This window comes from Lipophrys pholis (assembly GCF_963383615.2).
Source record: "Lipophrys pholis genome assembly, contig: SCAFFOLD_34, whole genome shotgun sequence".
NCBI lineage: Eukaryota > Metazoa > Chordata > Actinopteri > Blenniiformes > Blenniidae > Lipophrys > Lipophrys pholis.
In genome coordinates, this window is record NW_028292022.1 from 330,001 (window position 1) to 356,783 (window position 26,783).

Sequence of the window (26,783 nt, forward strand, 5' to 3'; positions counted from 1 at the left end):
TGAGTGCGTGCTGTATACGGAGCTGGATTCCGTCCTCCGGGTTTTCTCTGAGTGCGTGCTGTATACGGAGCTGGATTCCGTCCTCCGGGTTTTCTCTGAGTGCGTGCTGTATACGGAGCTGGATTCCGTCCTCCGGGTTTTCTCTCCAGCCGTATTGGGCAGGAGGCTGAGCCGGGTCGGGTCGGGTCGGGTCGGGAGGACCACGGAACGGAGCAGGGCCGGCTCGGGGGGTCTGTGGACCGGGCTCGCCGATGGTGAGCGCTGTGGCAGAGCAGACGGGTCAGACAGGAAGCAGAGCAACTCGCTGACGATGAAGAAAGGAACTGTTCGAGTGGAGTCAGGAGCCCGGCTAAATAGTGGAGCTGCTTCATCAGGGAACCCATCTCCACCCGGCGTCTCAGCTGGTCAGCATCCTGGAGGTTAAAGCCGGCCGGTCCCACGCTCCCGTCAAACACAGCCTGCAATGTCCACCGGAGGACTATAGCAGGAGAGGACAACAACAAAACCTCTGGGAGGTGCAGGGCGTGACATTACCCCACCTTCCTACGTGCACCACCTGGCGTACGACTGAGCCAAACCAGATTCAGGCGATGGAACTCACAGATGAGGTTCGGGTCCTCGATGTGACTCCGTGGTACCTCCGGGACTCTCCTCCGGTCCATCACCCTCCCGGTCCACCAGATACTGGCGGTCATGTCCATGGCAACGGACATCCACCAACCGAGGTACAGTGTACACCAGGCCTCCATCCAACATCCTGGGTGGTGGCGTTGATGGTGGTTGATGATCTATTCAACCTCGAAGGGACCCAGGAAGGGTGGAGCAAGTTTCCTGGATTCAGGTTCTTTGCCTGGAACCACACCTTCTGCCCAGGCGTTCCATCTGGTGGGAAGACTGGAGCAGCGCAGACCGAGCACACCTCCACCTCCTTCACATGAAGGTCTGAACTGATGGCTCCACCAGCTCATGTTCCTGGGATGGAAACGGGGGTTTGACACCCCAGGGAACACTGAAAGGGGGACAGGCCAGAAGACCAGTTAACCAGAGGTTTGTGCTCGTACTCCACCCATGGTAGATGGGTGCTCCAGGTGCGGGGTTCTCCAATGTGACACATCGGAGGAGGGTCTCCACCTCCTGGTTGTGGACCTCCGTCTGGCCGATGGACTGGATGAAAACCAGAGGTCAGGCTCACCTGGGCTCTGAGTGCCGTGCAGAAGGCCCTCCAGACCTCGGGGTGAATTGAGATCCAGGATCAGAGACGATGTCCAAGGGAATGCTATGGAGTCAGAACACCTCAGATACCAGAAGGTCTCCCGTCTCCTGAGCTGTGGGGAGCTCTGCCAAGGCAACAAAATGTGCAGCTTTAGAGACGCGGTCGCCGATGGTCAGGACGGTGGTTTGAGCATTTGACAAAGTCGACTGCGATGTAGGACCACAGACGGACAGGAATGGACAGACGTTAGAGGAGACCAGAGCTGAGCCGTTGGAGGATTTGTTGCGGGCGCAGATGGTACAGGCCGCAACAAAACTATGGGTGTCTTCTTCACCGGTGGGCCACCAAAACTTCTGATGAAGGACGCCAGGGTGCGGGAGACGCCAGGGTGGCGGGAGACGCCAGGGTGCGGGAGACGCCAGGGTGCGGGAGACGCCAGGGTGCGGGAGACGCCAGGGTGGCGGGAGACGCCAGGGTGCGGGAGACGCCAGGGTGGCGAGAGACGCCAGGGTGGCGGGAGACGCCAGGGTGGCGAGAGACGCCAGGGTGGCGAGAGACGCCAGGGTGCGGGAGACGCCAGGGTGCGGGAGACGCCAGGGTGCGGGAGACGCCAGGGTACGGGAGACGCCAGGGTGGCGGGAGACGCCAGGGTGCGGGAGACGCCAGGGTGCGGGAGACGCCAGGGTGCGGGAGACGCCAGGGTGGCAGGCATAGTGAGATGAGTGCCTCCACTGAAGGACCTGAGAATGGACAGCGTGGGGACAAAGGTTTGTTGGAGCAGAACCTGCCGGACCAGATCCTCGATCTCCCAGATGAGCATTGCAACCGTACAGGTCCTCGTCAGGATTGGAGCAGGTTCCTCCACTGAAAACTGTCTGGACAGAGCATCAGGAGAACCAATAAGTCACGGTCAAATGGAATCGACCAAATAAAACCTCCATTCCTCCAGTGCCAGTTTGATTCCCAAGTACTTGCGATTGCCGATGTCATGATTACACAGAGCAGGGGAGAGCAGGGGAGAGCCGACGAGCAGGGGAGAGCAGGGGAGAGCCGACGAGCAGGGGAGAGCCGACGAGCAGGGAGAGCCGATGAGCAGGGAGAGCCGATGAGCAGGGGAGAGCCGACAAGCAGGGGAGAGCCGACGAGCAGGGAGAGCCGATGAGCAGGGGAGAGCCGACAAGCAGGGGAGAGCCGACGAGCAGGGAGAGCCGATGAGCAGGGGAGAGCCGACGAGCAAAGAAAGCGCAGGGATGGAGCTTGTTATCAGATGTGGAACGCTGTCAGAGAACCACCCCCACCCCTGAGTTCGAGGTGTCCACCTCCACCACAAACTGGAGACTAGGATCTGGCTGGACGAGAACGGGGGCAGAGGCGAAGCGGTCGTTGAGGTTCCGCCTCAGATGTCCAGTTCTATGGACGAGTGGGAGACGTGAGAGCAGTGAGGAAGTTCCATATGAACTGATGGGAGAGGATTGCAAAGCAGAGGAACCGCTGGACTTGTTTCCGGATCCGTCCTCCTCTCACCTTGAGAGATAAAGTAGCCCAGAAATGTCACAGTGGACATGTGGAACTCACATTCCTCAGCCTTGACATACAAGCAGTTCTTCAGAAGTCGTTCAGAACTTGGCGAACGTGCAGGGTGTCCTCTTCAGGATTACGGGAGTAGATCAGGGTGTCCTCTTCAGGATTACAGGAGTAGATCAGGGTGTCCTCTTCAGGATTACAGGAGTAGATCAGGGTGTCCTCTTCAGGATTACAGGAGTAGATCGGGGTGTCCTCTTCAGGATTACGGGAGTAGATCGGGGTGTCCTCTTCAGGATTACGGGAGTAGATCGGGGTGTCCTCTTCAGGATTACGGGAGTAGATCAGGGTGTCCTCTTCAGGATTACGGGAGTAGATCGGGGTGTCCTCTTCAGGATTACGGAGTAGATCGGGGTGTCCTCTTCAGGATTACGGGAGTAGATCGGGGTGTCCTCTTCAGGATTACGGAGTAGATCGGGGTGTCCTCTTCAGGATTACGGAGTATAGATCAGGGTGTCCTCTTCAGGATTACGGGAGTAGATCAGGGTGTCCTCTTCAGGATTACGGGAGTAGATCAGGGTGTCCTCTTCAGGATTACTGGAGTAGATCAGGGTGTCCTCTTCAGGATTGCGGGAGTAGATCAGGGTGTCCTCTTCAGGATTACGGGAGTAGATCAGGGTGTCTTCTTCAGGATTACGGGAGTAGATCAGGGTGTCCTCTTCAGGATTACGGGAGTAGATCAGGGTGTCCTCTTCAGGATTACGGGAGTAGATCAGGGTGTCCTCGAGGTAGATGAAGATGAACCGGTCTATCATGTCTCTCAGAATGTTGTTCATCAAACCCTGGAACACTGCGGCGAAATTTGTAAGTCCGATAGGGTATATCTAAGTATTCAAAGTGTCCCAGCGGGTCTTCCACTGGTCTTCCTCACCAATAGTGAAAGTTAGTGTCATGTCTCTTTGGTTGTGTGGTCTGCAGGGGACAGTCCTGTGTCTTCATGTGTCCTGGTGGTTGTGTGGTCTGCAGGGACAGTCCTGTGTCTTCATGTGTCCTGGTGGTTGTGTGGTCTGCAGGGACAATCCTGTGTCTTCATGTGTCCTGGTGGTTGTGTGGTCTGCAGGGATAGTCCTGTGTCTTCATGTCTCCTGGTGGTTGTGTGGTCTGCAGGGACAGTCCTGTGTCTTCATGTGTCCTGGTGGTTGTGTGGTCTGCAGGGACAGTCCTGTGTCTTCATGTGTCCTGGTGGTTGTGTGGTCTGCAGGGACAATCCTGTGTCTTCATGTCTCCTGGTGGTTGTGTGGTCTGCAGGGACAGTCCTGTGTCTTCATGTCTCCTGGTGGTTGTGTGGTCTGCAGGACAGTCCTGTGTCTTCATGTGTCCTGGTGGTTGTGTGGTCTGCAGGGACAGTCCTGTGTCTTCATGTGTCCTGGTGGTTGTGTGGTCTGCAGGGACAGTCCTGTGTCTTCATGTGTCCTGGTGGTTGTGTGGTCTGCAGGGACAGTCCTGTGTCTTCATGTGTCCTGGTGGTTGTGTGGTCTGCAGGGACAGTCCTGTGTCTTCATGTGTCCCTGGTGGTTGTGTGGTCTGCAGGGACAGTCCTGTGTCTTCATGTGTCCTGGTGGTTGTGTGGTCTGCAGGGACAGTCCGGTGGTCCAGGAAACACCATCCTGGCTCTGAGCGGTCTGGCTGCAGCCGTAGGGAGGTACGAGAGCAGCCGGCCTGCAGACGGAGACGGCAGCCTGCAGGTGAGACAGACATTTTCTTTTCAAAGTGTTTTGTGGCTCCAGACGTCCTGCCCGTCCAGCCGGGTTCTGTCTTGGCGGGTTCTGTTGACACTGTTAACTGACCTGTGTCTGCAGGCGGGGCCAGAGTTTGTCCCCACCTCCAGTTGGCTCTCCATGGTTCTCAACACTCTGCTCAGCATCATCAGCAGCAGCTTCCAGGCCAGAGGACAAGTCCTGCCCTGGATCCTGCATGTGAGTGTCAGCACAGTGTCCTCTGCGGTGGGAGGAGCCTCTGCTGGTCTGGTACTGGTACTGGTACTGGTACTGGTACTGGTACTGCTGGTTGAAGAGCAGAAGCCCTCAACCTGTTCTGGCTTCATCAGTCGTCCTCCGTCACCGATTCCTAAACTTTCACGTTTAAATATTTACCCTTCAACCAAGATGACCCCCTCCTCTTCCTCCTCTTCCTCCTCCTCCCCCCTCCTCTTCCTCCCCCTCCCCCTCCTCTTCCTCATCCTCCTCCCCCCCCTCCTCCTCCTCCTCCTCCTCCTCCTCCTCCTCCTGTTCCTGCTCCTCCTCCTCCTACTGTTCCTCCTCCTGTTCCTCCTCCTCCTCCTCCTCCTCCCCTCCTCCTCCTCCTCCTGTTCCTGCTCCTCCTCCTCCTACTGTTCCACCTGCTGTTCCTCCTCCTCCCCCTCCTCTTCCTCCTCCTCCTCCTCCTCCCCTCCTCCTCCTCCTCCTCCTCCTCCTCCTCCTCCTGTTCCTGCTCCTCCTCCTCCTACTGTTCCACCTGCTGTTCCTCCTCCTCCCCCTCCTCTTCCTCCTCCTCCTCCTCCTCCCCTCCTCCTCCTCCTCCTCCTCCTCCTCCTGCTCCTCCTCCTCCTCCTCCTACTGTTCCTCCTGCTGTTCCTCCTCCTCCTCCTCCTCCTCCTGTTCCTCCTCCTCCTCCCCCTCCTCCTCCTCCTCCTCCCCTCCTCCTCCTACTGTTCCTCCTCCTCCTCCTGTTCCTCCTCCTCCTCCTCCTCCTGTTCCTGCTCCTCCTCCTCCCCTCCTCCTCCTACTGTTCCTCCTCCTCCTCCTGTTCCTGCTCCTCCTCCTCCTCCTGTTCCTGCTCCTCCTCCTCCCCTCCTCCTCCTACTGTTCCTCCTCCTCCTCCCCCTCCTCCTGCTCCTCCTGCTCCTCCTCAGCGCTCCTACTCTGGTGAGAACACGTCCAGTGCCATCGCCCGGTCCTGTGCCAGCCTGGCCCTGTCCCTGCTGGTACCGGTTCTGGTGCTGTGGCAGAAGGACTCTGTGGTTCTGGTGGTGTCGGCTCTGCGGTCCGGTCTCCCCGACTCTCCCACGGCAGACGAGTCCCAGACGGTGCAGTTCCACACGGGCCTGGCTCTGGGCATGGTGCTCTGCAGTCTGCACCAGCAGCGCCTCAGGTAGGGTCCGGGTCAGAACCGCTCCAGTAACCTCAAGCTGGGATGCTGGCTCCTCCTCTCCACCCTGCATCCCTCCATCTCCTCTTCACCCTGCATCCCTCCATCTCCTCTCCACCCTGCATCCCTCCATCTCCTCTCCACCCTGCATCCCTCCATCTCCTCTCCACCCTGCATCCCTCCATCTCTTTCTCTTCACCCTGCATCCCTCCATCTCCTCTCCACTCTGCATCCCTCCTTCTCTCCACCCTGCATCCCTCCATCTCCTTCTCTCCACTCTGCATCCCTCCTTCTCTCCACCCTGCATCCCTCCATCTCCTCTCCACTCTGCATCCCTCCTTCTCTCCACCCTGCATCCCTCCATCTCCTTCTCTCCACTCTGCATCCCTCCTTCTCTCCACCCTGCATCCCTCCATCTCCTCTCCACTCTGCATCCCTCCTTCTCTCCACCCTGCATCCCTCCAACTCCTCTCCACTCTGCATCCCTCCTTCTCTCCACCCTGCATCCCTCCATCTCCTCTCCACCCTGCATCCCTCCATCTCCTTCTCTCCACCCTGCATCCCTCCTCCTCCTTCTCTTCACTCAGCATCCCTCCATCTCCTCCTCTTCACCCAGCATCCCTCCTTCTCCTTCTCTTAACCCAGTATCCCTCCTCCTCCTTCTCTTCACCCAGCATCCCTCCATCTCCTTCTTCTTCTCTTCACCCAGCATCCCTCCATCTCCTTCTCCTCCTCTTCACCCAGCATCCCTCCTTCTCCTCCTCTTCACCCAGCATCCCTCCATCTCCTTCTCCTCCTCTTCACCCAGCATCCCTCCTTCTCCTCCTCTTCACCCAGCATCCCTCCATCTCCTCCTCTCCACCCTGCATCCCTCCATCTCCTTCTTCTTCTCTCCACCCTGCATCCCTCCATCTCCATCTCCTTCCCTTCACTCATCTTTGCTCCGTCTTTCTTCCAGTGATGCCTCCACCCAGAAGGACCTGGATCTCCTCCTGACCTCCCTGGATGCTCTGGAAAACTGCTCCTTCAGCACCACCCTGGAATACAAGTCAGTGTTTTATCAATGAAGGCTGAGCTGATAAGAACCACACTTCCCTTTACATTCGTCCTCTGATGAGTCCTGTTGTGTCCTGTCCCATTGTGTCCCATCCTGTGGTGTCCTGTCCCATTGTGTCCCATCCTGTGGTGTCCCATCCTGTCCCGTTGTTTCCTGTCCCGTTGTGTCCCGTCCCATTGTGTCCCATCCTGTTGTGTCCTGTCCCATTGTGTCCCATCCTGTCCCGTTGTTTCCTGTCCCGTTGTGTCCCGTCCCGTTGTGTCCTGTCCTGTTGTGTCCTGTCCCATTGTGTCCTGCCCTGTTGTGTTCCATCCTGTCCCGTTGTGTCCTGTCCCATTGTGTCCCATCCTGTGGTGTCCCATCCTCTGGTGTTCCGTCCTGTTGTGTTCCGTCATGTTGTGTTCCATCCCGTCCCATTGTGTTCCGTCCCGTTGTGTCCTGCCATGTTGTGTTCCGTCCTGTCCCGTTGTGTCCTGTCCCGTTGTGTCCTGCCCTGTTGTGTTCTGTCCCGTTGTTTCCTGTCCCATTGTGTCCTGTCCCGTTGTGTTCCGTCCTGTTGTGTTCCTTCCTGTCCTGTTGGGTTCCGTCCTGTTGTGTCCTGTCCTCTCCCGTCCTGTCCTCAGTACCGGCTGTCTGCTGGGTCTGGGTCTGGTTCTGGCCGCTCTCTGCAGTAATGCTGAGATGGAGCAGCGGGTCCACGTGGTCCAGACTCTGGACAAACTACTGAAGTGCCTGCAGGACAGCAGTGGACAGGGACGGATGCTGCAGGAGGTACTGACACACCTGAGACCTGGAGCAACAGCGTCTGAGAGGCCAGAGAGACACCTTAACCACTTCATCACCACTTCATCACCCCTTCATCACCCCTTCATCACCACTTTATCACCACTTCATTGCTACACCATCACCCCTTCACCACTACATCACTAGGACAGCAGAGGGCAGCAGAGGGCAGTTAAACAGCATGACTTCCTGTCCCCACCTGTGTGCAGGTGTTGTCGTACTCCGTTGCCTGTGTGGGCGTGTCGGCCTTCAGCGGAGGTCTCATCGATGCTGCGAAGGCTGAAGAGGTCATGACCTCTCTGCGCACGCTGACGGAGGAGAGCCAGCAGGTCAGCATTCACACCAAACGCCGCTCGCCTGGCGGGAATATCAGCAATGCCCGGGTGAAAAGTGACGTATGACATCATGTGAACCTGAATGAACAAAGACAAACCTCAGACTGGACTCAACTAGAACCTAGAACCTCATGAAATAATGTCCACAATCACAGTCAAGACATTTAGGGACATTTTAGAAAAGTTTCACGTTTACACAGCAGCATTCTGCAAACTGTCCGTTTATACACAAACAGCAGAAACCCTGAAAACAAGTTGTCATGTTAGGCCACTAGGTGGTGCTGTTGTTAGTTTTAGTACTGAAGACACACACACACGCACACACACACACACACACACACACACACACACACACACACACACACACACACACACACACACACACACAGCAGACAACAATGAGCTCTAAACATGAACAACAGGAGAACACAGACATTCTAGTGGACAGAACACCAAGTTGGATTGTTATTATGGTGACTGTCAAAATAAAACGACCAAGTTGGATTATTACTTTGATTTTCAAAATAAAACCACCAAGTTGGATTGTTATTATTGTGACTGTCAAAATAAAACTACCAAGTTGGATTGTTATTATTGTGACTGTCAAAATAAAACTACCAAGTTGGATTGTTATTATTGTGACTGTCAAAATAAAACTACCAAGTTGGATTGTTATTATTGTGACTGTCAAAATAAAACTACCAAGTTGGATTGTTATTACGGTGACTGTCAAAATAAAAGTACCAAGTCCAGGAGAAGATGGACTGGGAGTCATGACACCGTGGAGGAACCTTTGTTCTGATTGGCTCTACTGAGCATGTGCAGCCGTTCAGCCGTCAGAAGAAGGTGGGGAACCCCTCGTTCTCAGATGTGACCTTCTCTGTGTGCAGACCCCCGGGTTCTCCCTGGCTCTGGGTCTGCTGGTCCACGGTCTGGCAGGATGCGGACACGGTAAGGCCCAAGACCTGCAACCCCGTCTGCAGGCCGCCTGGATCCAGATCCTCCTGGCTGAGGTGAGAACCACGGAGCAGAGGGATGGAGGGATGAAGGATGAAAGATGGAGGACATAGGGATGAAGGGATGGAAAATAGAGGGATGAAGGGCAGTGGGATGAAGGACAGAGTGGCAGAGGATGGGGGATGTGGGACAGGGAGATTCAGGACAGACGATAAAGAGGACAGAGGGATGGAGGACAAGATAGAGAGTATAGACAACAGGGGGGGAGGACAGGGATGGAGAGACAGAGGATAGAGAGAACAGAGAGAACAGACAACAAAGACTGATGAAGGAGAGAGTGATGGAGGACAGAAGGAGGAATGCTGGTTCTCAGTTGGTTCTCTGTGTCTCAGGTCTGTCCCACCATGCAGCGGCTGGCTGCTGTCAACGGTCTGGTGGCTTTAGTGGGATCAGAGACTTACGTGGTTCAGGTGAGACCTCCAATCTGGGCCAGTTCACCACAGACCAACACAGTCCACCACGGAACAACACAGTCCACCACAGTCCAACACAGACCACCAGAGTCCACTATAGTCCAACACAGTCCACCACAGTCCAACACAGACCACCAGAGTCCACTATAGTCCAACACAGTCCAACACAGACCACCAGAGACGCGTTAACCACATTAAAGACCCATTAAAGTAATTCTGTGGAAATCCGTGGCTCTCCTGTATAGTGTGTGTGTGTGTGTGTGTGTGTGTGTGTGTGTGTGTGTGTGTGTGTGTGTGTGTGTGTGTGTGTGTGTGTGTGTGTGTGTGTGTGTGTGTGTGTGTGTGTGTGTGTGTGTGTGTGTGTGTGTGTGTGTGTGTGTGTGTGTGTGTGTGTGTTACAGTAAGTTTCCACTTTGTTTCTAGAAATGTTAAATCCTGAACGTAGAGGAGCTGAACTGGAACAGAACCCAGACTGATGTTTATTAATTAATTCATGTTTTTATTATTTTGTTGATCTTAGAGACGAACAGTTTCACCCAAAGCTAAAAGGAGGTTTTAAAAATAGTCTTAGAATTTAAATATCGTCTCTGAGTGCTGAGTCGACATTAATTCTGTGGTTTTCCCTGAATAAATCTCCATCACAAGCTTCAAACGTGATTAATCACAATTAATTAGTTAATGTTTTAATGGATTGACAGCACTAGTTGAAACACATTAGATACTAGTTGAAACACATTAGAGACTAGTTGAAACCCATGAGAGACTAGTTGAAACACATGAGAGACGAGTTGAAACACATGAGAGACTAGTTGAAACACATTAGATACTAGTTGAAACCCATGAGAGACTAGTTGAAACACATGAGAGACTAGTTGAAACACATTAGATACTAGTTGAAACACATTAGAGACTAGTTGAAACACATGAGAGACTAGTTGAAACACATTAGATACTAGTTGAAACCCATGAGAGACTAGTTGAAACACATGAGAGACTAGTTGAAACACATTAGATACTAGTTGAAACACATGAGAGACTAGTTGAAACACATGAGAGACTAGTTGAAACACATTAGATACTAGTTGAAACACATTAGAGACTAGTTGAAACCCATGAGAGACTAGTTGAAACACATGAGAGACTAGTTGAAACACATGAGAGACTAGTTGAAACACATTAGAGACTAGTTGAAACACATGAGAGACGAGTTGAAACACATGAGAGACGAGTTGAAACACATGAGAGACGAGTTGAAACACATGAGAGACTAGTTGAAACACATGAGAGACTAGTTGAAACACATGAGAGACTAGTTGAAACACATGAGAGACTAGTTGAAACACATTAGAGACTAGTTGAAACACATGAGAGACTAGTTGAAACACATTAGAGACTAGTTGAAACACATGAGAGACTAGTTGAAACACATGAGAGACTAGTTGAAACACATGAGAGACGAGTTGAAACACATGAGAGACTAGTTGAAACACATGAGAGACTAGTTGAAACACATGAGAGACTAGTTGAAACACATGAGAGACTAGTTGAAACACATGAGAGACTAGTTGAAACACATTAGAGACTAGTTGAAACACATGAGAGACGAGTTGAAACACATGAGAGACGAGTTGAAACACATGAGAGACTAGTTGAAACACATGAGAGACTAGTTGAAACACATGAGAGACTAGTTGAAACACATTAGAGACTAGTTGAAACACATGAGAGACTAGTTGAAACACATGAGAGACTAGTTGAAACACATGAGAGACTAGTTGAAGCACATTAGAGACTAGTTGAAACACAGAGACTAGTTGAAACACATGAGAGACTAGTTGAAACACATGAGAGACTAGTTGAAGCACATTAGAGACTAGTTGAAACACATGAGAGACTAGTTGAAACACATGAGAGACTAGTTGAAACACATTAGAGACTAGTTGAAACACATGAGAGACGAGTTGAAACACATGAGAGACGAGTTGAAACACATGAGAGACGAGTTGAAACACATGAGAGACTAGTTGAAACACATGAGAGACTAGTTGAAACACATGAGAGACTAGTTGAAACACATGAGAGACTAGTTGAAACACATTAGAGACTAGTTGAAACACATGAGAGACTAGTTGAAACACATTAGAGACTAGTTGAAACACATGAGAGACTAGTTGAAACACATGAGAGACTAGTTGAAACACATGAGAGACTAGTTGAAACACATTAGAGACTAGTTGAAACACATGAGAGACGAGTTGAAACCCATGAGAGACTAGTTGAAACACATGAGAGACTAGTTGAAACACATTAGAGACTAGTTGAAACACATGAGAGACGAGTTGAAACACATGAGAGACGAGTTGAAACACATGAGAGACGAGTTGAAACACATGAGAGACTAGTTGAAACACATGAGAGACTAGTTGAAACACATGAGAGACTAGTTGAAACACATGAGAGACTAGTTGAAACACATGAGAGACTAGTTGAAACACATTAGAGACTAGTTGAAACACATGAGAGACGAGTTGAAACACATGAGAGACGAGTTGAAACACATGAGAGACTAGTTGAAACACATGAGAGACTAGTTGAAACACATGAGAGACTAGTTGAAACACATTAGAGACTAGTTGAAACACATGAGAGACTAGTTGAAACACATGAGAGACTAGTTGAAACACATGAGAGACTAGTTGAAGCACATTAGAGACTAGTTGAAACACATTAGAGACTAGTTGAAACACATGAGAGACTAGTTGAAACACATGAGAGACTAGTTGAAACACATGAGAGACTAGTTGAAACACATTAGAGACTAGTTGAAACACATGAGAGACTAGTTGAAACACATTAGAGACTAGTTGAAACACATTAAAGTCATCAGCAGTGGAATCTGCAGCAGTAACTTTTCCCCCTATAGTGAGTCTGAGCTGTTCAGTTTGTTTTGTCTTTTATTGTGAAAAAGAAAGCATTGACAGTTTGGCTTCCTGTGGTTGCAGCTGAAGTTGGAGGCGGAGCTTTCACCGCTGCAGCAGAACCGACTCAACGAGGTCATTCGGACCATCACACAGGTTCACTCCTCCTTCTCCTCCTCCTCCTTCTGCTCCTCCTCCTGCATCTAATTCTCCTCCTTCTGCTCCTGCTCCTCCTGCACCTCCTGCTCCTACTCCTCCTCCTACTCCTCCTCCTCCACCTGCTCCTCCTCCTGCTCCTCCTCCTCCTCCTTCTCCACCTGCTCCTCCTCCTGCTCCTTCTCTTCCTCCTCCTCCTTTATTTACTTGTAATCTGCAACCTGCAGTTCTGCCGCCACGTGACTCTACATCTCCTCCATAGTGACTCTGTAGTGACTCTGACTCTATAGAGACTCTAATGAGTCTGTAGTGACTCTAATGACTGTAGTGACTCTGACTCTATAGAGACTCTAATGAGTCTGTAGTGACTCTAATGACTCTGTCAAGACTAATGACTCTGTAGTGACTCTAATGACTGTAGTGACTCTAATGAGTCTGTAGTGACTCTGACTCTATAGAGACTAATGACTCTGTAGAGACTCTAATGAGTCTGTAGTGACTAATGACTCTCGTGACTCTGGCTCTATAGAGACTCTAATGACTCTGTAGAGACTCTAATGACTCTGTAGAGACTCTAATGAGTCTGTAGTGACTTTAATGACTCTGTAGTGACTCTGACTCTATAGAGACTCTAATGACTCTATAGAGACTCTAATGACTCTGTAGAGACTCTAATGAGTCTGTAGTGACTTTAATGACTCTGTAGTGACTCTGACTCTATAGAGACTCTAATGACTCTATAGAGACTCTAATGACTCTATAGAGACTCTAATGAGTCTGTAGTGACTTTAATGACTCTGTAGTGACTCTGACTCTATAGAGACTCTAATGACTCTATAGAGACTCTAATGACTCTATAGAGACTCTAATGACTCTATAGAGACTCTAATGACTCTATAGAGACTCTAATGACTCTTCAGCTAAAGATGAATACAAACGACAAAGAGTTTCGAGGAAAGAGTAAAAAAATGTGTGTGTGTGTGTGTGTGTGTGTGTGTGTGTGTGTGTGTGTGTGTGTGTGTGTGTGTGTGTGTGTGTGTGTGTGTGTGTGTGTGTGTGTGTGTGTGTGTGTGTGTGTGTGTGTGTGTGTGTGTGTGTGTGTGTGTGTGTGTGTGTGTGTGTGTGTGTGTGTGTTGCTTCACAGGTCATGACCTCATCAGGAGCCATCGGCCTGCAGTCCAACAGTTCCTGTCTACTGGGTCACCTGCACCTGTCTCACCTGTCCTGCAGCCACAGCCACACTGCAGGTACCTGCTGGCCCTGCTTCAGCAGGGTGATGAGAGGGTGAATGAGGAAGAACTGTTAGTGTGGCAGGGTGATGAGAGGGTGAATGAGGAAGAACTATTAGTGTGGCAGGGTGGTGAGAGGGTGAATGAGGAAGAACTATTAGTGTAGCAGGGTGGTGAGAGGGTGAATGAGGAAGAACTATTAGTGTAGCAGGGTGGTGAGAGGGTGAATGAGGAAGAACTATTAGTGTAGCAGGGTGGTGAGAGGGTGAATGAGGAAGAACTATTAGTGTGGCAGGGTGATGAGAGGGTGAATGAGGAAGAACTATTAGTGTGGCAGGGTGATGAGAGGGTGAACGAGGAAGGATTATTTTGGAACAGGGTGGTGAGAGGGTGAACGAAGGCAGATTATAATGTAATGGTGGTGAAAGGGGACAGATTATAGTGCATATCAGATTTCCAGGAGTAAAAGTGAGATTAAATGCAGTATATTAAAGTATTAGAATGAATGAATGAATCTGAACGTGTCAAACAGCAGAATAATGTTCCACGGTTCTCAGCCTGTCGGTCAGGTGGATTAAAGTCTGGGCAGTAGTTTCATGTGTTCATTGCACCTGTTGACGCAGATTAGATAATCCAGCATAGTGTGGTTTCTCCTCCATGATGTAGAATCAGCTTTGTTCTGGTTGAACAGAACATCCAGAGTGTCTTCATAGAGCTTCACGTTCTCCACCTCTTGCTACAGCCTCATTCCAAAATGGAGACAATTCATTTTATTCCTCAACGTTCTCCACAATGACGACGTGGATAAAGTTTGGGGGTTTAGAACCCAGAGCTACGTCAGTGTTCTCAACCTTTATGAATGTAGTAAAGATAAGAACCCAGAGCTACGTCAGTGTTCTCAACCTTTATGAATGTAGTAAAGATAAGAACCCAGAGCTACGTCAGTGTTCTCAGCCTTTATGAATGTAGTAAATATAAGAACCCACAGCTACGTCAGTGTTCTCAGCCTTTGTGAATGTAGTAAAGATAAGAACCCACAGCTACGTCAGTGTTCTCAGCCTTTGTGAATGTAGTAAAGATAAGAACCCACAGCTACGTCAGTGTTCTCAGTCTTTGTGAATGTAGTAAAGATAAGAACCTAGAGCTACGTCAGTGTTCTCAGTCTTTGTGAATGTAGTAAAGATAAGAACCTAGAGCTACGTCAGTGTTCTCAGTCTTTGTGAATGTAGTAAAGATAAGAACCTAGAGCTACGTCAGTGTTCTCAGCCTTTATGAATGTAGTAAAGATAAGAACCCACAGCTACGTCAGTGTTCTCAGCCTTTATGAATGTAGTAAAGATAAGAACCCAGAGCTACGTCAGTGTTCTCAGTCTTTGTGAATGTAGTAAAGATAAGAACCTAGAGCTACGTCAGTGTTCTCAGCCTTTGTGAATGTAGTAAAGATAAGAACCCACAGCTACGTCAGTGTTCTCAGCCTTTGTGAATGTAGTAAAGATAAGAACCCAGAGCTACGTCAGTGTTCTCAGCCTTTGTGAATGTAGTAAAGATAAGAACCCAGAGCTACGTCAGTGTTCTCAGCCTTTGTGAATGTAGTAAAGATAAGAACCCACAGCTACGTCAGTGTTCTCAGCCTTTATGAATGTAGTAAAGATAAGAACCCAGAGCTACGTCAGTGTTCTCAGCCTTTGTGAATGTAGTAAAGATAAGAACCCAGAGCTACGTCAGTGTTCTCAGCCTTTATGAATGTAGTAAAGATAAGAACCCAGAGCTACGTCAGTGTTCTCAGCCTTTGTGAATGTAGTAAAGATAAGAACCCAGAGCTACGTCAGTGTTCTCAGCCTTTGTGAATGTAGTAAAGATAAGAACCCAGAGCTACGTCAGTGTTCTCAGCCTTTGTGAATGTAGTAAAGATAAGAACCCAGAGCTACGTCAGTGTTCTCAGCCTTTGTGAATGTAGTAAAGATAAGAACCCAGAGCTACGTCAGTGTTCTCAGCCTTTATGAATGTAGTAAAGATAAGAACCCAGAGCTACGTCAGTGTTCTCAGCCTTTATGAATGTAGTAAAGATAAGAACCCAGAGCTACGTCAGTGTTCTCAGCCTTTATGAATGTAGTAAAGATAAGAACCCAGAGCTACGTCAGTGTTCTCAGCCTTTATGAATGTAGTAAAGATAAGAACCCAGAGCTACGTCAGTGTTCTCAGCCTTTGGCTTGATGCTCAGCTGGAGCTCGGGGGCTTCCTGGAGCTTCCTGGTTCCACTGGTCCTCCTGGAGAACATCTGCAGCTTCATTGGACTCCAGCTGTGGTAGAGAACCATGGAACTCTGGATGCTCTCCAAGTGAAATAGGAACTTGTTCATGTCATTGGTTTCTGCCCTGTGATGTCACTTCCTGTCTCAGTTCCCCAGGATTTCAGCTACCTGCCACACAAGAGTGTGATCAGAGCCGTGGTGGACTTCATCACTGAGGCTGGAAGGAAAGGTGAGAGAGCTGTGACTCCTCCTCCTCCGCCTCCTCCTCTTCCTCTTACTGCTCCTCCCCCTCCGCCTCCTCTTCCTCTTACTGCTCCTCCTCCCCCTCCTCCTCTTCCTCTTACTGCTCCTCCTCCTCCTCCTCTTACTGCTCCTCCTCCCCTTCATCCTCCTCTCCTCTTTCCTCTCCTCTTTCCTCTCCTCTTCCTCCTCTTCCTTACTCCTCCTCTCCTCTTTCCTGTCCTCGTCCTCCTCTTCCTTACTCCTCCTCTCCTCTTTCCTCTCCTCTTCCTCCTCTTCCTTACTCCTTTCCTCTCCTCTTTCCTCTCCTCTTCCTCCTCTTCCTTACTCCTCTCCTCTTTCCTGTCCTCGTCCTCCTCTTCCTTACTCCTCCTCTCCTCTTTCCTGTCCTCGTCCTCCTCTTCCTTACTCCTCCTCTCCTCTTTCCTCTCCTCTTTCCTCTCCTCTTCCTCCTCTTCCTTACTCCTCTCCTCTTTCCTCTCCTCTTTCCTCTCCTCTTCCTCCTCTTCCTTACTCCTCCTCTCCTCTTTCCTGTCCTCGTCCTCCTCTTCCTCACTCCTCCTCTCCCCTTTCCTCTTCTCGTCCTCCTCTTCCTCACTCCTCCTCTCCTCTTCCTCCTCTCATCCTCTTCGTCCTCCCCTCCTCCCACTCCTCTTCCTCTTACTGCTCCTCCTCCCCTTCATCCTCCTCTCCTCTTTCCTCTCCTCTTCCTCCTCTTCCTTACTCCTCCTCTCCTCTTTCCTCTCCTCGTCCTCCTCTTCCTTACTCCTCCTCTCCTCTTTCCTCTCCTCGTCCTCCTCTTCCTTACTCCTCCTCTCCTCTTTCCTCTCCTCTTCCTCCTCTTCCTTACTCCTCCTCTCCTCTTTCCTGTCCTCGTCCTCCTCTTCCTTACTCCTCCTCTCCTCTTTCCTCTCCTCGTCCTCCTCTTCCTTACTCCTCCTCTCCTCTTTCCTGTCCTCGTCCTCCTCTTCCTTACTCCTCCTCTCCTCTTTCCTCTCCTCTTTCCTCTCCTCTTTCCTCTCCTCTTTCCTCTCCTCTTCCTCCTCTTCCTTACTCCTCCTCTCCTCTTTCCTGTCCTCGTCCTCCTCTTCCTTACTCCTCCTCTCCTCTTTCCTCTCCTCTTCCTCCTCTTCCTTACTCCTCCTCTCCTCTTTCCTCTCCTCTTCCTCCTCTTCCTTACTCCTCCTCTCCTCTTTCCTGTCCTCGTCCTCCTCTTCCTCACTCCTCCTCTCCCCTTTCCTCTTCTCGTCCTCCTCTTCCTCACTCCTCCTCTCCTCTTCCTCCTCTCATCCTCTTCGTCCTCCCCTCCTCCCACTCCTCTTCCTCTTACTGCTCCTCCTCCCCTTCATCCTCCTCTCCTCTTTCCTCTCCTCTTCCTCCTCTTCCTTACTCCTCCTCTCCTCTTTCCTCTCCTCGTCCTCCTCTTCCTTACTCCTCCTCTCCTCTTTCCTCTCCTCGTCCTCCTCTTCCTTACTCCTCCTCTCCTCTTTCCTGTCCTCGTCCTCCTCTTCCTTACTCCTCCTCTCCTCTTTCCTCTCCTCTTTCCTCTCCTCTTTCCTCTCCTCTTTCCTCTCCTCTTCCTCCTCTTCCTTACTCCTCCTCTCCTCTTTCCTCTCCTCTTCCTCCTCTTCCTTACTCCTCCTCTCCTCTTTCCTGTCCTCGTCCTCCTCTTCCTCACTCCTCCTCTCCCCTTTCCTCTTCTCGTCCTCCTCTTCCTCACTCCTCCTCTCCTCTTCCTCCTCTCATCCTCTTCGTCCTCCCCTCCTCCCACTCCTCTTCCTCTTACTGCTCCTCCTCCCCTTCATCCTCCTCTCCTCTTTCCTCTCCTCTTCCTCCTCTTCCTTACTCCTCCTCTCCTCTTTCCTCTCCTCGTCCTCCTCCTCCTCTCCCCTTTCCTCTCCTCGTCCTCCTCTTCCTCACTCCTCCTCTCCTCGTCCTCCTCTTCCTTACTCCTCCTCTCCTCTTTCCTCTCCTCGTCCTCCTCTTCCTTACTCCTCCTCTCCTCTTTCCTCTCCTCGTCCTCCTCTTCCTCACTCCTCCTCTCCCCTTTCCTCTCCTCGTCCTCCTCCTCCTCTCCCCTTTCCTCTCCTCGTCCTCCTCTTCCTCACTCCTCCTCTCCCCTTTCCTCTCCTCGTCCTCCTCCTCCTCTCCCCTTTCCTCTCCTCGTCCTCCTCTTCCTCACTCCTCCTCTCCTTCTGTCTTCAGGTCCAGAGTTTTGTCCTCCAGCTGCAGTTAAAGCTGCTCTCACTCCGCTGGCAGCAGCTGGAACCACGTTCCAGTTTCCTCCCGTCAACTGGAACGCCGTGCTGAGTCCTCTGATGAGGCTGAGCTTCAGTGAGTGATGAGGCTGATGAGGCTGATGAGGCTGAGTCCTCTGATGAGGCTGAGCTTCAGTGAGTGATGGGGCTGATGAGGCTGAGCTTCAGTGAGTGATGAGGCTGAGTCCTCTGATGAGGCTGAGCTTCAGTGAGTGATGAGGCTGATGAGGCTGAGTCCTCTGATGAGGCTGAGCTTCAGTGAGTGATGAGGCTGATGAGGCTGAGTCCTCTGATGAGGCTGAGCTTCAGTGAGTGATGAGGCTGATGAGGCTGAGTCCTCTGATGAGGCTGAGCTTCAGTGAGTGATGAGGCTGATGAGGCTGAGTCCTCTGATGAGGCTGAGTCCTCTGATGAGGCTGAGCTTCAGTGAGTGATGAGGCTGATGAGGCTGATGAGGCTGATGAGGCTGAGTCCTCTGATGAGGCTGAGCTTCAGTGAGTGATGAGGCTGATGAGGCTGAGTCCTCTGATGAGGCTGAGCTTCAGTGAGTGATGAGGCTGATGAGGCTGATGAGGCTGAGTCCTCTGATGAGGCTGAGCTTCAGTGAGTGATGAGGCTGATGAGGCTGAGTCCTCTGATGAGGCTGAGCTTCAGTGAGTGATGAGGCTGATGAGGCTGAGTCCTCTGATGAGGCTGAGCTTCAGTGAGTGATGGGGCTGATGAGTGATCAGGCTGAGCTTCAGTGTGTGTTGTGTGTGTTCCAGTGTGTGTTCCAGTGTGTGTTCCAGTGTGTTCCAGTGTGGGTTCCATGTGCTCCAGTGTGTGTTCCAGTGTGTGTTCCAGTGTGTGTTCCATGTGTGTGTTGTGTGTGTTCCAGTGTGTGTTCCATGTGTTTCAGTGTGTTCCAGTGTGGGTTCCATGTGCTCCAGTGTGTGTTCCAGTGTGTGTTCCAGTGTGTGTTGTGTGTTCCAGTGTGTGTTCCAGTGTGTGTTCCATGTGTTCCAGTGTGTGGTGTGTGTTCCAGTGTGTGTTCCAGTGTGTGTTGTGTGTGTTCCAGTGTGTGTTCCATGTGTTTCAGTGTGTTCCAGTGTGGGTTCCATGTGCTCCAGTGTGTGTTCCAGTGTGTGTTCCAGTGTGTGTTCCAGTGTGTGTTGTGTGTTCCAGTGTGTGTTCCAGTGTGTGTTCCATGTGTTCCAGTGTGTGGTGTGTGTTCCAGTGTGTGTTCCAGTGTGTGTTGTGTGTGTTCCAGTGTGTGTTCCATGTGTTTCAGTGTGTTCCAGTGTGGGTTCCATGTGCTCCAGTGTGTGTTCCAGTGTGTGTTCCAGTGTGTGTTCCAGTGTGTGTTGTGTGTTCCAGTGTGTGTTCCAGTGTGTGTTCCATGTGTTCCAGTGTGTGTTCCAGTGTGTGTTCCATGTGTTCCAGTGTGTGTTCCATGTGTTCCAGTGTGTGTTCCAGTGTGTGTTCCATGTGTTCCAGTGTGTGTTCCAGTGTGTGTTGTGTGTTCCATGTGTTCCAGTGTGTGTTCCATGTGTTCCAGTGTGTGTTCCATGTGTTCCAGTGTGTGTTCCATGTGTGTGTTGTGTGTTCCAGTGTGTGTTCCATGTGTTCCAGTGTGTGTTGTGTGTTCCATGTGTTCCAGTGTGTGTTCCATGTGTTCCAGTGTGTGTTGTGTGTTCCATGTGTTCCAGTGTGTGTTCCATGTGTTCCAGTGTGTGTTCCAGTGTGTGTTCCATGTGTTCCAGTGTGTGTTCCAGTGTGTGTTCCATGTGTTCCAGTGTGTGTTCCATGTGTTCCAGTGTGTGTTCCAGTGTGTGTTCCATGTGTTCCAGTGTGTGTTCCAGTGTGTGTTGTGTGTTCCATGTGTTCCAGTGTGTGTTCCATGTGTTCCAGTGTGTGTTCCATGTGTTCCAGTGTGTGTTCCATGTGTGTGTTGTGTGTTCCAGTGTGTGTTCCATGTGTTCCAGTGTGTGTTGTGTGTTCCATGTGTTCCAGTGTGTGTTCCATGTGTTCCAGTGTGTGTTGTGTGTTCCATGTGTTCCAGTGTGTGTTCCATGTGTTCCAGTGTGTGTTCCATGTGTTCCAGTGTGTGTTCCATGTGTGTGTTCCATGTGTTCCAGTGTGTGTTCCATGTGTTCCAGTGTGTGTTCCATGTGTTCCAGTGTGTGTTCCAGTGTGTGTTCCATGTGTTCCAGTGTGTGTTCCAGTGTGTGTTGTGTGTTCCAGGAGAACCTGTGCAGCACCAGTGTGTGGTTCTGGCAGCCAGCCAGGCTCAGTCCTCCCAGAGCGCTGCTCTCTTCCTGGGATCCTGGATGTCTCCTCCTCTAGTTCACACTCTCAGTGTAAGTGTTATCGTCAGCCAAAACATTATGACCACCTCTAGTTAAATATCGGTTCTAAGGTTGGAATGAATCCACCCAGAACATGTTTGTCTGGACTTCATGAGTTTCAGCTCCTGGTGTGACGTCAGGACTGTGAAACTCTAGAAACTCTAGAAACTCTAGAAACTCTAGAAACTCTGCAATGAGAAGTTTTGAAGCCGTAACTGAATAAATGGATGTTATTTGGCCTCACTGTGAAGTTTGAAGAGCTGGAGCTCTGCTTCCTGTCTGAGTCTCAGTGGACTGGAGGAACCTGCTCAGCACGTGTTGAGGTGTGATGGCCGCCAGCTGGAGCACCCGCAGACTCAGGTTCTCCGTGTCCTCCAGCTGCAGACTCGAGCTCACCTGTACGAGACGCTGGGCTCCTGGATGAAGCACGTGGCTGACGAGAAGCTGCAGGTGTTTGTGGAGACTCTGGGTGTGCAGACGCTGCAGCGGCGGCAGGACCACCTGCAGCAGGAGCACCTGCAGCAGGAGCACCTGCAGCAGGAGGACCCCCCGCTGTGCCGCTCCCTCCTGCAGGGCCTGGCTCGGGCCATGGCCCTCCCAAACCCCCCGAACAGCTGCTGGACCGTCCTCTGCTCCACCACCCAGAAGATCTTCAGCCTGCTGCCCGACTCGGTGCAGGTACACACACACACACACACACACACACACACACACACAGTCATGGTGATTTCCCCCCTGTTGGGTGGGATTGAAGGTCGTCGTTGTGTTCCAGGATGGAGACGTGGATCTGTACGTGGGCGTGGCCAGGTGTCTGTCTGAGCTGTCGGACACAGAGATCGACAGGATTGTACGAGTGTCGGAGGTAATGGCCGCTCGCTCTGGATGTGAGCTTGTTGATCTTGCTCTGGTTACCTGGGGGCGTCTCCGCCTCCTCCTCCGCCTCCTCTGCTTCACCCTCCCACCACCTGGACAACCAGGCAGGTGGAGTGAAGTGAGCTTCAGCAGTGTTACCCATGGAGCAGCGGTGGTGCTTTTGTTGGGAATCAACTTTCTGGGTTAGTGATTAATAATTCTAATAATTATCAAAGATTAGTGTAACTGATGGGTTTTAGATAGAATGTGATTTGGATCAGTGGACCTCAGAACATCAATCTGTCTCATTAAGTACACTCAACTACTCATTTAGAATTTGTAGGTAAATAAAAGACCATTACCAAAGGTGTTAGTAAAGCCTGAAGGGTTTGTGAGTGGAGCGAGGGATGAAGAGAGGAGGGTAACGAAGCAGAACTATCAGGTTCTGCTTCTGGTTCTGGCTTCAGGTCCGTCACTGGATCCCGAGTCGGTGCAGAATGGCTTCATTCCTCCCGGTGTCCAGGGAATCGTCTCGGCACACATTTAGTTCCACTGCAGAAGTTTTACAACCAGAATGTCGATCAGAGTTCAGCTGGCAGAATGAGCACACAGGAGAACCTGAACTCGTGGCCTCGGCAGCTGTTTGAGGAGCGGGATGAGCCGTGAGAGGGGCGGGATGAGCTGTGAGAGGGGCGGGATGAGCCGTGAGAGGGGCGGGATGAGCCGTGAGAGGGGCGGGATGAGATGTGAGAGGAGCGGGATGAGCTGTGAGAGGGGCGGGATGAGCTGTGAGAGGGGCGGGATGAGCCGTGAGAGGGGCGGGATGAGATGTGAGAGGAGCGGGATGAGCTGTGAGAGGGGCGGGATGAGCTGTGAGAGGGGCGGGATGAGCCGTGAGAGGGGCGGGATGAGCTGTGAGAGGAGCGGGATGAGGAGCGGGATGAGCCGTGAGAGGAGCGGGATGAGCTGTGAGAGGAGCGGGATGAGCCGTGAGAGGAGCGGGATGAGCCGTTTGAGGAGCGGGATGAGCCGTGAGAGGGGCGGGATGAGCCGTGAGAGGAGTGGGATGAGCCGTGAGAGGAGCAGGATGAGGAGCGGGATGAGCCGTGAGAGGAGAGGGATGAGCTGTGAGAGGAGCGGGATGAGCCGTGAGAGGGGCGGGATGAGATGTGAGAGGAGCGGGATGAGCCGTGAGAGGGGCGGGATGAGATGTGAGAGGGGCGGGATGAGCTGTGAGAGGAGCGGGATGAGGAGCGGGATGAGCCGTGAGAGGAGCGGGATGAGCTGTGAGAGGAGCGGGATGAGCCGTGAGAGGAGCGGGATGAGCCGTTTGAGGAGCGGGATGAGCCGTGAGAGGGGCGGGATGAGCCGTGAGAGGAGTGGGATGAGCCGTGAGAGGAGCAGGATGAGGAGCGGGATGAGCCGTGAGAGGAGAGGGATGAGCTGTGAGAGGAGCGGGATGAGCCGTGAGAGGGGCGGGATGAGATGTGAGAGGAGCGGGATGAGCCGTGAGAGGGGCGGGATGAGATGTGAGAGGGGCGGGATGAGCTGTGAGAGGAGCGGGATGAGGAGCGGGATGAGCCGTGAGAGGAGCGGGATGAGCTGTGAGAGGAGCGGGATGAGCCGTGAGAGGAGCGGGATGAGCCGTTTGAGGAGCGGGATGAGCCGTGAGAGGGGCGGGATGAGCCGTGAGAGGAGTGGGATGAGCCGTGAGAGGAGCAGGATGAGGAGCGGGATGAGCCGTGAGAGGAGAGGGATGAGCTGTGAGAGGAGCGGGATGAGCCGTGAGAGGGGCGGGATGAGGAGCGGGATGAGCCGTGAGAGGGGCGGGATGAGGAGCGGGATGAGCCGTGAGAGGAGAGGGATGAGCCGTGAGAGGAGCGGGATGAGCCGTGAGAGGAGAGGGATGAGCTGTTTGAGGAGCGGGATGAGCTGTTTGAGGAGCGGGATGAGCCGTGAGAGGGGCGGGATGAGCCGTGAGAGGAGCGGGATGAGCTGTGAGAGGAGCGTGATGAGCTGTTTGAGGAGCGGGATGAGCCGTGAGAGGGGCGGGATGAGCCGTGAGAGGAGCGGGATGAGCTGTTTGAGGAGCGGGATGAGCCGTGAGAGGGGCGGGATGAGCCGTGAGAGGGGCGGGATGAGCCGGGAGTGGGGCGGGATGAGGAGCGAGATGAGCCGTGAGAGGAGCGGGATGAGCCGTGAGAGGGGCGGGATGAGCCGTGAGAGGGGCGGGATGAGCCGTGAGTGGGGCGGGATGAGGAGCGAGATGAGCCGACAGAGGGGAGGGATGAGCTGTTTGAGGAGTAGGATGAGGAGCGGGATGAGCCGTGAGAGGGGAGGGATGAGCTGTGAGGAGTAGGATGAGGAGCGGGATGAGCCGTGAGAGGGGAGGGATGAGCTGTTTGAGGAGCGGGATGAGCCGTGAGAGGGGCGGGATGAGATGTGAGAGGAGCGGGATGAGCCGTGAGAGGGGCGGGATGAGATGTGAGAGGGGCGGGATGAGCCGTGAGAGGAGTGGGATGAGCCGTGAGAGGAGCAGGATGAGGAGCGGGATGAGCCGTGAGAGGAGAGGGATGAGCTGTGAGAGGAGCGGGATGAGCCGTGAGAGGGGCGGGATGAGATGTGAGAGGAGCGGGATGAGCCGTGAGAGGGGCGGGATGAGATGTGAGAGGGGCGGGATGAGCTGTGAGAGGAGCGGGATGAGGAGCGGGATGAGCCGTGAGAGGAGCGGGATGAGCTGTGAGAGGAGCGGGATGAGCCGTGAGAGGAGCGGGATGAGCCGTTTGAGGAGCGGGATGAGCCGTGAGAGGGGCGGGATGAGCCGTGAGAGGAGTGGGATGAGCCGTGAGAGGAGCAGGATGAGGAGCGGGATGAGCCGTGAGAGGAGAGGGATGAGCTGTGAGAGGAGCGGGATGAGCCGTGAGAGGGGCGGGATGAGATGTGAGAGGAGCGGGATGAGCCGTGAGAGGGGCGGGATGAGATGTGAGAGGGGCGGGATGAGCTGTGAGAGGAGCGGGATGAGGAGCGGGATGAGCCGTGAGAGGAGCGGGATGAGCTGTGAGAGGAGCGGGATGAGCCGTGAGAGGAGCGGGATGAGCCGTTTGAGGAGCGGGATGAGCCGTGAGAGGGGCGGGATGAGCCGTGAGAGGAGTGGGATGAGCCGTGAGAGGAGCAGGATGAGGAGCGGGATGAGCCGTGAGAGGAGAGGGATGAGCTGTGAGAGGAGCGGGATGAGCCGTGAGAGGGGCGGGATGAGGAGCGGGATGAGCCGTGAGAGGGGCGGGATGAGGAGCGGGATGAGCCGTGAGAGGAGAGGGATGAGCCGTGAGAGGAGCGGGATGAGCCGTGAGAGGAGAGGGATGAGCTGTTTGAGGAGCGGGATGAGCTGTTTGAGGAGCGGGATGAGCCGTGAGAGGGGCGGGATGAGCCGTGAGAGGAGCGGGATGAGCTGTGAGAGGAGCGTGATGAGCTGTTTGAGGAGCGGGATGAGCCGTGAGAGGGGCGGGATGAGCCGTGAGAGGAGCGGGATGAGCTGTTTGAGGAGCGGGATGAGCCGTGAGAGGGGCGGGATGAGCCGTGAGAGGGGCGGGATGAGCCGGGAGTGGGGCGGGATGAGGAGCGAGATGAGCCGTGAGAGGAGCGGGATGAGCCGTGAGAGGGGCGGGATGAGCCGTGAGTGGGGCGGGATGAGGAGCGAGATGAGCCGTGAGAGGGGAGGGATGAGCTGTGAGAGTAGGATGAGGAGCGGGATGAGCCGTGAGAGGGGAGGGATGAGCTGTTTGAGGAGCGGGATGAGCCGTGAGAGGGGAGGGATGAGCTGTTTGAGGGGCGGGATGAGCTGTGAGAGGAGCGGGATGAGCTGTGAGAGGAGCAGGATGAGGAGTGGGATGAGCCGTGAGAGGAGAGGGATGAGCTGTGAGGAGTAGGATGAGGAGCGGGATGAGCCGTGAGAGGGGAGGGGTTCGTTCAGAAGTTGATCTGTCAGCAGGAAGCAGCCGCCGCCATGATGACCCTGTTCTTTCAGACTCAGGTGGAGAAGACGTGCCTGGTCCTGTGCTACCTGACGTCCCGGGGCAGGATTCCCCTCCTCGGTCTGAACGACGTGATAGCGGCGGTGGTCCGGGGGGGGCGGAGCCACAGGGTGGGCTGGCTCCTCCTGCAGACCTTCTACCAGTGTCGCCTGGCCGCCGGCGCCAACACAGGTCAGAACATCCAGCGCTGCTCCTGCTCCGACACCGGGCCTCTGGAAACGCCTGCTCAGTGTGTGTGTGTGTGTGTGTGTGTGTGTGTGTGTGTGTGTGTGTGTGTGTGTGTGTGTGTGTGTGTGTGTGTGTGTGTGTGTGTGTGTGTGTGTGTGTGTGTGTGTGTGTGTGTGTGTGTGTGTGTGTGTGTGTGTGTGTGTGTGTGTGTGTGTGTGTGTCCCAGGGGTCTCTAAGCGGATGGAGTGGCTCCTGGAGCTGATGGGACTCGTCCGAAACCTGGCGTACGGAGCGTCGTCGCTGCCGTGCGGCGACATGAAGCTGGTAGGTCTCAGTCGTGATGAGATCCGTCTTCTCTCTGGTTCTGAGAGGACTGAGACAGAGTCCAGACTGCACAGCCTCTGTGAAGCCGCGGTTCCGCTGCACTTCCTGTGTCTCCTCTCAGTAACAGGATGCGGAGCTTCAGGAGGGGCGGAGCTTCAGCAGGAGCTCCTCCTCTCAGTAACAGGAGGGGCGGAGCTTCGGGAGGGGTGGAGCTTCAGCAGGAGATCCTCCTCTCAGTAACATGAGGGGCGGAGCTTCAGCTGGAGCTCCTCCTCTCAGTAACATGAGGGGCGGAGCTTCAGCTGGAGCTCCTCCTCTCAGTAACATGAGGGGCGGAGCTTCAGCTGGAGCTCCTCCTCTCAGTAACATGAGGGGCGGAGCTTCAGCTGGAGCTCCTCCTCTCAGTAACATGAGGGGCGGAGCTTCAGCTGGAGCTCCTCCTCTCAGAAAGTTTTCACTGTGTCACAGTAAAGCCGGCCGCCGCTGGCCGTTTCCGTCTTCTTCGCTCGATGCGCCCCGCGTCGTTCACAACCCCGCCTCCAT

At 53.0% G+C, this 26,783-nt stretch overlaps 1 protein-coding gene across 1 annotated transcript in view; it reads left to right on the plus strand.

Moving 5' to 3' along the window:
- The window catches only part of focad (focadhesin), a gene marked incomplete at its 3' end in the record, with an annotated part of 65,506 nt that overhangs the window by 34,294 nt on the left and 4,429 nt on the right, over positions 1-26,783 (plus strand). Inside the window, 18 exon segments of the mRNA XM_080493990.1 lie at positions 4,372-4,385; positions 4,388-4,479; positions 4,594-4,710; positions 5,646-5,884; positions 6,840-6,929; positions 7,562-7,709; positions 7,931-8,050; positions 8,947-9,069; positions 9,406-9,483; positions 12,489-12,560; positions 13,705-13,807; positions 16,189-16,269; positions 18,486-18,614; positions 20,762-20,877; positions 21,244-21,543; positions 21,638-21,727; positions 25,742-25,919; positions 26,143-26,240. Coding sequence (XP_080350116.1) covers positions 4,372-4,385; positions 4,388-4,479; positions 4,594-4,710; positions 5,646-5,884; positions 6,840-6,929; positions 7,562-7,709; positions 7,931-8,050; positions 8,947-9,069; positions 9,406-9,483; positions 12,489-12,560; positions 13,705-13,807; positions 16,189-16,269; positions 18,486-18,614; positions 20,762-20,877; positions 21,244-21,543; positions 21,638-21,727; positions 25,742-25,919; positions 26,143-26,240 — 2,188 coding nt within the window.